The sequence below is a fragment of the Oncorhynchus nerka genome, linkage group LG4, assembly GCF_034236695.1.
Source record: "Oncorhynchus nerka isolate Pitt River linkage group LG4, Oner_Uvic_2.0, whole genome shotgun sequence".
Lineage (NCBI taxonomy): Eukaryota > Metazoa > Chordata > Actinopteri > Salmoniformes > Salmonidae > Oncorhynchus > Oncorhynchus nerka.
This window is the reverse complement of record NC_088399.1, coordinates 4,925,269-4,937,031: the sequence shown is the minus strand read 5'-3', so window position 1 is coordinate 4,937,031 and position 11,763 is coordinate 4,925,269. Positions and strand designations below refer to the sequence as shown.

The 11,763-nt window shown below is 45.6% G+C and overlaps 1 protein-coding gene across 4 annotated transcripts in view; it reads left to right on the top strand.

The window, feature by feature from the left end:
• The window catches only part of LOC115127297 (uncharacterized protein KIAA1958), a 54,928-nt gene that overhangs the window by 19,234 nt on the left and 23,931 nt on the right, over window positions 1-11,763 (top strand). Inside the window, exon 4 of one of the 4 annotated variants that reach the window (XM_065017158.1) lies at window positions 11,549-11,638. The exons of the other annotated variants lie outside the window; for them this stretch is intronic. Coding sequence (XP_064873230.1) covers window positions 11,549-11,638 — 90 coding nt within the window. The remainder of the gene's footprint in view (window positions 1-11,548; window positions 11,639-11,763) is intronic. 4 annotated transcript variants of the gene reach the window in all.

Sequence of the window (11,763 nt, the reverse complement as noted above, 5' to 3'; positions counted from 1 at the left end):
TCTCTCTCGCTGCCCTCTCTCTCTCGCTGCCCTCTCTCTCTCGCTGCCCTCTCTCTCTCTCTCTCTCGCTGCCCTCTCTCTCTCTCTCTCGCTGCCCCCCTCTCTCTCTCTCTCGCTGCCCTCTCTCTCTCTCTCGCTGCCCTCTCTCTCTCTCTCGCTGCCCTCTCTCTCTCTCTCTCGCTGCCCTCTCTCTCTCTCTCGCTGCCCTCTCTCTCTCTCTCTCTCGCTGCCCTCTCGCTGCCCTCTCTCTCTCTCTCTCTCTCGCTGCCCTCTCTCTCTCTCTCTCTCTCTCGCTGCCCTCTCTCTCTCTCTCTCGCTGCCCTCTCTCTCTCTCTCTCTCTCTCTCTCTCGCTGCCCTCTCTCTCTCTCTCTCTCTCTCTCTCTCGCTGCTCTCTCTCTCTCTCTCTCTCTCGCTGCTCTCTCTCTCTCTCTCTCTCTCTCGCTGCCCTCTCTCTCTCTCTCTCGCTGCCCTCTCTCTCTCTCTCGCTGCCCCTCTCTCTCTCTCGCTGCCCTCTCTCTCTCTAGCTGCCTCTCTCTCTCTCTCGCTGCTCTCTCTCTCTCTCGCTGCTCTCTCTCTCTCTCTCTCTCTCTCTCTCTCTCTCGCTGCCTCTCTCTCTCTCTCTCTCGCTGCCCTCTCTCTCTCTCTCGCTGCCCTCTCTCTCTCTCTCGCTGCCCTCTCTCTCTCTCTCGCTGCCCTCTCTCTCTCTCTCGCTGCCCTCTCTCTCTCTCTCTGCCCTCTCTCTCTCTCTCGCTTCTCTCTCTCTCTCGCTCTCTCTCTCTCTCTCTCTCTCGCTGCCCTCTCTCTCTCTCTCTCTCGCTGCCCTCTCTCTCTCTCTCTCTCTCTCGCTGCCCTCTCTCTCTCTCTCTCTCGCTGCCCTCTCTCTCTCTCTCTCTCTCGCTGCCCTCTCTCTCTCTCTCTAGCTGCCCCCTCTCTCTCCCTATAGCTGCCCTCTCTCTCTCTCCCTCTAACTTCTCTTGCCCTCCCTGTCTCTCTGTCTGTGTGTGTGTCACCACACTGGTTCTGCTGTCATACATAAACAAACACAACCAATTGTCACCAAAAGGCCCCTCACCATTTCTGAGTGGTATACCTGAGAGCTGTATGCGCCTAGCACTTAAAGAGATTCTAAACATCTAGAATATAATGTACCGTTACCCCTTTTCTATACCGGTGGAAACCTGTATCTGTCTGTTTTGTAGTTTTATTAGTCTTTTCTGTCTGTTGTAATCTGCTGCATGCTCCATAAATCTGCTAGGATTTTAGGAGACATGACAGTTCCTCTGTGAGTCATGTAGGCCTCTTAAGGGTGTAACGGTACACGTATGTGTGTACTGAACCGTTTGGCACGGGGACCTCGGTTCGGTCCGCACTGTGAACTCTTAATACCTCTGAAAATATATTTACAATGTAAAAATACTAGGCCTAAAGTCTATGCCTAAACTGTGTGGTAGGGCCTGCTCCTCTGTGTGATGGGGCCCTGCTCCTCTGTGTGATGGGGCCCTGCTCCTCTGTGTGGTGGGGCCCTGCTCCTCTGTGTGGTGGGGCCCTGCTCCCTGGGGGCCCTGCTCCTCTGTGGTGGGGCCCTGCTCCTCTGTGTGGTGGGGCCCTGCTCCTCTGTGTGGTGGGGCCCTGCTCCTCTGTGTGGTGGGGCCCTGCTCCTCTGTGTGGTGGGGCCCTGCTCCTCTGTGTGGTGGGGCCCTGCTCCTCTGTGTGGTGGGGCCCTGCTCCTCTGTGTGGTGGGGGCCCTGCTCCTCTGTGTGGTGGGGGCCCTGTGGTGGGGCTCCTCTCTGTGGTGGGGCCCTGCTCCTCTGTGTGGGGGGCCCTGCTCCTCTGCCCTGTGGTGGGGCCCTGCTCCTCTGTGGTGGGGCCCTGCTCCTCTGGGGCCCTGTGTGTGGTGGGGCCCTGCTCCTCTGTGTGTGGTGGGGCCCTGCTCCTCTGTGTGGTGGGGCCCTGCTCTGTGTGGTGGGCCCTGCTCCTCTGTGTGGGGGCCCTGCTCCTCTGTGTGGTGGGGCCCTGCTCCTCTGTGTGGTGGGGCCCTGCTCCTCTGTGTGGTGGGGCCCTGCTCCTCTGTGTGGTGGGGCCCTGCTCCTCTGTGTGGTGGGGCCCTGCTCCTCTGTGTGGTGGGGCCTGCTCTTCTGTGTGGTGGGGCCCTGCTCCTCAAGTAAATCAGAGCTGAAAAAAAACATTTCATGCTATTCTGTTAAAACAACTAAAGCCTATGTGCACGTTAATCAAACTTTAAAATCTTAATTGGCGCATTTCAAACGGTCCTTTTTGTGAGGCGCAGCCAGGAAGTACTCCTGTGCGATGGCGAGTGGTGGGGTCGATCATCCGGCGCTTTAAATCTCCAGTTTGGGAACATCTTGACTTCCCAGTAGATCATAACTGTGATAGTAAGTTGTGGGATAGAAGGTTAACAGAATGTTGCCACGCGCTCAACAATAATAGTCTTTACAACACCTCATACATGTTGACACATCTACACAGACATCACCTCCATGTACAAGAGGAAACGCAAAGAAACAGAACATCGTCTTCCTTCTGCCCTCATTCTGACCGGATCAAAGAAATGACAAGAGCGATACTGACCAATACACATCAACACACACTGACCAATACACATCAACACATACTGACCAATACACATCAACACACACTGACCAATACACATCAACACATACTGACCAATACACATCAACACACACTGACCAATATACATCAACACACACTATGCGTATATCTTAAAAAAGTTTAAAAAAAATAATAGTCTTTTTGGTTTATAGCCGTGTATATGCGTCCGTTCTTGGTGGTTGAGAATAGACGGTTTCAGGCAGCACCTCGTGGAAATGAAATGAAATCAAATGTTAATTGTCACATGCAGATGTTAATGCGAGTGTAGCGAAATGCTTGTGCTTCTAGTTCCGACAATGCAGTGATAACCAACAAGTAATCTAACTAACAATTCCAAAACTACTACCCTATACACACAAGTGTAAGGGGATAAAGAATATGTACATAAAGATATATGAATGAGTGATGGTACAGAGCAGCATAGGCAAGATACAGTAGATGGTATCGAGTACAGTATATACATATGAGATGAGTATGTAAACAAAGTGGCATAGTTAAAGTGGCTAGTGATACATGTATTACATAAGGATGCAGTAGATGATGTAGAGTACAGTATATACGTAGACATATGAGTGATACATGTATTACATAAGGATGCAGTAGATGATGTAGAGTACAGTATATACGTAGACATATGAGATGAATAATGTAGGGTATGTAAACATTATATTAAGTAGCATTGTTTCAAGTGGCTAGTGATATATTTTACATTTCCCATCAGTTCCCATTATTAAAGTGGCTGGAGTTGAGTCAGTGTGTTGGCAGCAGCCACTCAATGTTAGTGGTGGCTGTTAACAGTCTGATGGCCTTGAGAGAAGCTGTTTTTCAGTCTCTCGGTCCCAGCTTTGATGCACCTGTACTGGCGTCGCCTTCTGGATGATAGCGGGGTGAACAGGCAGTGGCTCGGGTGGTTGTTGTCCTTGATGATCTTTATGGCCTTCCTGTGACATCGTGTGGTGTAGGTGTCCTGGAGGGCAGGTAGTACGCCGAGGAACTTAACTTACTATCCTCTCCACTACTGTTCCATCGATGCTGTTTCCTGAAGTCCGCAATCATCTCCTTAGTTTTGTTGACGCGTGCGTGGCCACGCAGTCGTGGGTGAACAGGGAGTACAGGAGAGGGCTCAAAACGCACCCTTGTGGGGCCCCAGTGTTGAGGATCAGCAGGGTGGAAATGTTGTTGCCTACCCTCACCACCTGGGGGCGGCCCGTCAGGAAGTCCAGGACCCAGTTGCACAGGGCGGGGTCGAGACCCAGGGTCTCGAGCTTGATGACGAGCTTGGAGGGTACTATGGTGTTAAATGCCGAGCTGTAGTCGATGAACAGCATTCTCACATAGGTATTCCTCTTGTCCAGATGGGTTAGGGCAGTGTGCAGTGTGGTTGAGATTGCATCGTCTGTGGACCTATTTGGGCGGTAAGCAAATTGGAGTGGGTCTAGGGTGTCAGGTAGGGTGGAGGTGATATGGTCCTTGACTAGTCTCTCAAAGGCAACAACATCTCCTCCCCGCTGATCCTCAACACGGGGGCGCCCCACAAGGGTGCGTTCTGAGCCCTCTCCTGTACTCCCTGTTCACCCACGACTGCGTGGCCACGCACGCCTCCAACTCAATCATCAAGTTTGCGGACGACACAACAGTGGTAGGCTTGATTACCAACAACGACGAGACGGCCTACAGGGAGGAGGTGAGGGCCCTCGGAGTGGTGTCAGGAAAATAACCTCACACTCAACGTCAACAAAACTAAGGAGATGATTGTGGACTTCAGGAAACAGCAGAGGGAACACCCCCCTATCCACATCGATGGAACAGTAGTGGAGAGGGTAGCAAGTTTTAAGTTCCTCGGCATACACATCACAGACAAACTGAATTGGTCCACTCACACTGACAGCGTCGTGAAGAAGGCGCAGCAGCGCCTCTTCAACCTCAGGAGGCTGAAGAAATTCGGCTTGTCACCAAAAGCACTCACAAACTTCTACAGTTGCACAATCGAGAGCATCCTGGCGGGCTGTATCACCGCCTGGTACGGCAACTGCTCCGCCCTCAACCGTAAGGCTCTCCAGAGGGTAGTGAGGTCTGCACAACGCATCACCGGGGGCAAACTACCTGCCCTCCAGGACACCTACACCACCCGATGTTACAGGAAGGCCATAAAGATCATCAAGGACATCAACCACCCGAACCACTGCCTGTTCACCCCGCTATCATCCAGAAGGCGAGGTCAGTACAGGTGCATCAAAGCTGGGACCGAGAGACTGAAAAACAGCTTCTATCTCAAGGCCATCAGACTGTTAAACAGCCACCACTAACATTGAGTGGCTGCTGCCAACACGCTGTCATTGACACTGACCCAACTCCAGCCACTTTAATAATGGGAATTGATGGGAAATGATGTAAATATATCACTAGCCACTTTAAACAATGCTACCTTATATAATGTTACTTACCCTACATTATTCATCTCATATGCATATGTATATACTGTACTCTAGATCATCGACTGCATCCTTATGTCACTAGCCACTTTAACTAAGCCACTTTGTTTACTTTGTCTACATACTCATCTCATATGTATATACTGTACTCGATACCATCTACTGTATGCTGTTCTGTACCATCACTCATTCATATATCCTTATGTACATATTCCTTATCCCCTTACACTGTGTATAAGACAGTAGTTTTGGAATTGTTAGTTAGATTACTTGTTGGTTATCACTGCATTGTCGGAACTAGAAGCACAAGCATTTCGCTACACTCGCATTAACATCTGCTAACCATGTGTATGTGACAAATAAAATTTGATTTGATTTGAAGTGGAGACTTGTGACTGTAACGGTCGTATGAAGTGGAGACTTGTGACTGTAACGGTCATATGAAGTGGAGACTTGTAACGGTCATATGAAGTGGAGACTTGAGACTGTAACGGTCATATGAAGTGGAGACTTGTGACTGTAACGGTCATATGAGGTGGAGACTTGAGACTGTAACGGTCGTATGAAGTGGAGACTTGTAACGGTCGTATGAAGTGGAGACTTGTGACTGTAACGGTCGTATGAAGTGGAGACTTGTGACTGTAACGGTCGTATGAAGTGGAGACTTGAAGTGGAGACTGAGTAACGGTCGTATGAAGTGGAGACTTGAGACTGAGAACGGTCGTATGAAGTGGAGACTTGAGACTATGAGTGGAGACTTGAGACTGTAACGGTCATATGAAGTGGAGACTTGAGACTTGAGACTGTAACGGTCATATGAAGTGGAGACTTGAGACTGTAACGGTCATATGAAGTGGAGACTTGAGACTGTAACGAGACTTGAGACTGTATGAAGTGGAGACTTGAGACTGTAACGGTCGTATGAAGTGGAGACTTGAGACTGTAACGGTCATATGAAGTGGAGACTTGAGACTGTAACGGTCATATGAAGTGGAGACTTGAGACTGTAACGGTCATATGAAGTGGAGACTTGAGACTGTAACGGTCATATGAAGTGGAGACTTGAGACTGTAACGGTCATATGAAGTGGAGACTTGAGACTGTAACGGTCATATGAAGTGGAGACTTGAGACTGTAACGGTCATATGAAGTGGAGACTTGAGACTGTAACGGTCGTATGAAGTGGAGACTTGTGACTGTAACGGTCGTATGAAGTGGAGACTTGAGACTGTAACGGTCGTATGAAGTGGAGACTTGTGACTGTAACGGTCATATGAGGTGGAGACTTGAGACTGTAACGGTCGTATGAAGTGGAGACTTGTAACGGTCGTATGAAGTGGAGACTTGAGACTGTAACGGTCGTATGAAGTGGAGACTTGTGACTGTAACGGTCGTATGAAGTGGAGACTTGAGACTGTAACGGTCGTATGAAGTGGAGACTTGAGACTGACTGACTTGAGACTGTAACGGTCGTATGAAGTGGAGACTTGAGACTGTAACGGTCATATGAAGTGGAGACTTGAGACTGTAACGGTCATATGAAGTGGAGACTTGAGACTGTAACGGTCATATGAAGTGGAGACTTGAGACTGTAACGGTCATATGAAGTGGAGACTTGAGACTGTAACGGTCGTATGAAGTGGAGACTTGAGACTGAACGGTCTGTGGAGACTTGAGACTGTAACGGTCGTATGAAGTGGAGACTTGAGACTGTAACGGTCGTATGAAGTGGAGACTTGAGACTGTAACGGTCATATGAAGTGGAGACTTGAGACTGTAACGGTCATATGAAGTGGAGACTTGTAACGGTCGTATGAAGTGGAGACTTGAGACTGTAACGGTCGTATGAAGTGGAGACTTGAGACTGTGAGACTGTAACGGTCATATGAGTGGAGACTTGTGACTGACTATGAAGTGGAGACGGTCGTATGAAGTGGAGACTTGAGACTGTAACGGTCGTATGAAGTGGAGACTTGTAACGGTCATATGAAGTGGAGACTTGAGACGGTCATATGAAGTGGAGACTTGTAACGGTCATATGAAGTGGAGACTTGAGACTGTAACGGTCATATGAAGTGGAGACTTGAGACTGTAACGGTCATATGAAGTGGAGACTTGAGACTGTAACGGTCATATGAAGTGGAGACTTGAGACTGTAACGGTCATATGAAGTGGAGACTTGAGACTGTAACGGTCATATGAAGTGGAGACTTGTGACTGTAACGGTCATATGAAGTGGAGACTTGTGACTGTAACGGTCGTATGAAGTGGAGACTTGAGACTGTAACGGTCATATGAAGTGGAGACTTGTGACTGTAACGGTCGTATGAAGTGGAGACTTGAGACTGTAACGGTCATATGAAGTGGAGACTTGTGACTGTAACGGTCATATGAAGTGGAGACTTGTGACTGTAACGGTCATATGAAGTGGAGACTTGTGACTGTAACGGTCGTATGAAGTGGAGACTTGTGACTGTAACGGTCGTATGAAGTGGAGACTTGAGACTGTAACGGTCGTATGAAGTGGAGACTTGAGACTGTAACGGTCGTATGAAGTGGAGACTTGAGACTGTAACGGTCATATGAAGTGGAGACTTGAGACTGTAACGGTCATATGAAGTGGAGACTTGAGACTAACGTGTAAGTTCGAATCCCAAGCTGACAAGGTAGAAATCTGTTGTTTTGCCCCTCCCCCCCTCCCTGTATTGTCGGAACTAGAAGCACAAGCTAACTGCTAACCATATGTATGTGACATAAAATTTAATCTGATTTGAAACTATTATGACTATGGAAAGATGAGACTCTCAAAATGGATACCATTTTATTTTCCTCATCAATCTACATACAATACACCATAATAGGTTTTTTAGACATTTTTGCTAATTTATCTATATTTAAAAAAGTATCACCGTCTCATTCACTTTTTCCACATTTTTACATTAGACCTATTCTGAAATTGATTAAATTGTTTTTTCCCCCCTCATCAATCTGCACATAATACCCTATAATGACAAAGCAAAATATATATTTTTCGTTTCATTTTTGCTAATTTATTAAAAATAAACTTAAACATTACATTTACGTAAGAATTCAGACCCTTTACTCTGTACTTTGTTGAAGCACCTTTGGCAGCGATTACAGTCTCAAGTCTTCTTGGGTATGACGCTACAAGCTTGGCACCCCTGTATTTGGGGAGTTTCTCCCATTCTTAGCAGATCATCTCAAGCTCTGTCAGGTTGGATGGAGAGTGTCGCTGTACAGCTATTTTCAGGTCTCTCCAGAGATGTTAGATCGGGTTCAAGTCCGGGCTCTGGCTGGGATCTCAAGCACATTGAAACTTGTCCTCAAGCCACTCCTGCATTGTCTTGGCTGTGTGCTTAGGGTCGTTGTCCTGTTGGAAGGTGAACCTTAGCCTCAGCCTGAGGTCCTGAGCGTTCTGGAGCAGGTTTTCATCAAGGATCTCTCTGTACTTTGCTCCTTCATCTTTCCCTCGATCCTGACTAGTCTCCCAGTCCCTGCTGCTGAAAAACATCCCCACAGCATGATGCTGCCACCACCATGCTTCACCGTAGGGATGGTGCCAGGTTTGACTGACATTCAGGCCAAAGAGTTCAATCTTGGTTTCATCAGACCATCTTGTTTCTTGGACAGTCTTTTTCAGGCCAAAGCTGTTCAATCTTGGTTTCATCAGACCAGAGAATCTTGTTTCCTTCTGGAAGTTCTCCCATTTGGTGCTCAGTTTGGCCTTTTGGTGCCTTTTGGCAACTCCAAGCAGGCTGTCGTGTGCCTTTTTACTGAGAAAGATTAAAATTTTTAAATCCTCAATCTACACACAACACCCCACAATGAATGACAAAGCGACAACAGGTTTTTAAACATTTTTGCACATTATATAAAATGTTTAAATGAACAGAAATACTTTATTTACATAGTTGAAGTCGGAAGTTTACATACACTTAGGTTGGAGTCATTAAAACTCGTTTTTCAACCACTCCACAAATATCTTGTTAACAAACTATAGATTTGTCAAGTCGGTTAGGACATCTACTTTGTGCATGACACAAGTAATTTTTCCAACAATTGTTTACAGACAGATTATTTCACTTATTCACTGTATCACAACAATATTGTATTTAGTTTGCCACCATGGCCTTTTTTGCCTTTACCTCCCTTCTCACCTCATTTGCTCACATTGTATATAGACTTGTTTCTACTGTATTATTGACTGTATGTTTGTTTTACTCCATGTGTAACTCTGTGTCGTTGTATCTGTCGAACTGCTTTGCTTTATCTTGGCCAGGTCGCAATTGTAAATGAGAACTTGTTCTCAACTTGCCTACCTGGTTAAATAAAGGTGAAATAAAAAAATAAAAATAAAAATTCCAGTGGGTCAGAAGTTTACATACATGAAGTTGACTGTGCCTTTAAACAGCTTAGAAAATTCCAGAAAATGATGTCATTGTTTTAGAAGCTTCTGATAGGCTAATTGACATCATGTGAGTCAATTGGAGGTGTACCTGTGGATGTATTTCAAGGTCTACCTTCAAACTCAGTGCCTCTTTGCTTGACATCATGGTAAAATCAAAATAAATCAGCCAAGACCTCAAATAAATTGTAGACCTCCACAAGTCTGGTTCATCTTTGGGAGCAATTTCCAAACACCTGTCAAAAAATGATTCAGCTTTTCCTGACTGCCTTTTCAATGTTAGGGTTGATTGCGGGCCTCAAATGTTAAACATTTATCACATAGTCGGGAGCTTGCGGATGAGTAAGAAGAAACGGCTGACCTGCGCACCACTAATCTCAAATTAAGGTGAGTTTATTAAACCTTTTCGTTGTTGAGTATATACACATATATAATTCTAGCCGTTTTGTGTAACGTAGCTCTGTGAAATCTGATTTCATTGTATTGAGACTGCCTGTATGCTGTAACTAAGGAGAGCACTGTAACTAAGGAGAGCACTGTAACTAAGGAGAGCACTGTATGTTTCCGTCCTAAATCCCACCCCATTCCCTAAGTAGTGCACTGCTTTTGCCCCAGTGCCCATAGGGGAATGGGGTTCCATTTGGGGAATTAAGGTGCCAACAGTAGACTGTTTTTCTTCATGTGAAACAGTGAATGAATGAAGTGTTCAATCCCATTTTACAGGTCCACCAGACTGTGCCAAGAAGATGGAGTGAGCTGTTTTTTTACTTTGAGAGAAATGGTTAGTTATTTGTATGTACATTTCCAATTAAATGTGCTTTTAAATGTCATGACCAATCAAAATCATGTTTTTCATTTTTAATTGGATGATATTTGGATGAAACCAGATCAAAAGTATGAATAAATGACTGTTGCTTCTACATCGCTAAAGTTTGATTATAAAGTTACTCCCCCAAACAACTTGGATTCAGGAGGCGGGATTATTAAGATGATCGGGTGACATCACCTTTAATATACCAATGGTAACATGATTATTATTTCACCTAATTTAAATAAGTAGGGGCTTGTAACCAACATCAGAGATGGTGTGTTGGCAGAGGGGCGTGTCCTATATAGCTCTAAAGCTACTCTACTGGTGCCAAAATCTGACTGTAGGATGGCAGCTAATATCATTTAAAGTTTACTCATTCGTTTACCCTTTCATCCGGCTGGTATAGAATAGTATATAGCCAGCATATACTCACGTCAACACGGCCGTCAGGTTGTGACCCGCGTCACGAGAGACGCTAGAAACGGGAGGCATCCAGTGATGTTTCACCAAATTAGGTCGAGATGATTTTACTGCAACGTTGCATCCAAGTTGCTTGGTGTTTTCAAAGAGCTGTCAGTCAAGGCGTGAATATAAGCTCCCCGCAAACTCAACCGGTCTTTTAAAAAAAAAAAAAAACTTCCTGGTAGGAAGTACTTTTTCCTCAAATTTAAATGTAGTCTTGTTTGACATGGGAATCAGAATGACTGTTGAGGACCTATGACTAGGCATTGTTCAGTGAATACTGTGTAAAATAAACTGCAATAAAAAAGAAATGTATAGCCAAACTGTGTTGTCATTATGTCTCATAGGGATTATAGTTAAAGATGCACTATGTAGAAATCGCTCCGCCATTTACCTGGTTGCAAAATTTCGAAAGTTTACCTAGTTTCAGTTTGTGACAGAACGAGAAAGGACAGTGTAGAGAATCATTGTACCATCTAAACCACTGTGAAATATATGTTCCATAACTCAAAAATATAGTATTTTCAGCTGTTTGAAGCTGGTGGACAAAACTGAAAGTTTAAAAAAACAAACAAACGCAAAAAACGAAACTTAAGAACAGGAAGCATAGAAATAGCACATACAGAACAGATCTGCCGTTTCTTAGACTCCGCGACAGATCTATAACTCTAATTTCTATGAGTTTGGTCGGTTTGGTGACATATTGCCACTTTTAATGGAAAATATTTATATAAACATTTGCTAAAAACCTGTCTGATTCCTCCTCTTTTTTTTTTATTTTTTAGACGTAATCTGGCCCACCTCTTCAAGCCACTGCCTGACCAGCGAACCGGCAGAGGAGAGGCGGTGCGTTGAAGAGTTTGTTGCTAGAATAGGTGAGACCATTCTGGAGCTACGCTAGTTTTATGACACTATTGATGAAGCTTTCTCCTAGGCACATTTTGTAGAAATTGCTCTGTGTTTTTGTTTTTGTGTGTAAATATCTCTGTTGTTCTCTACA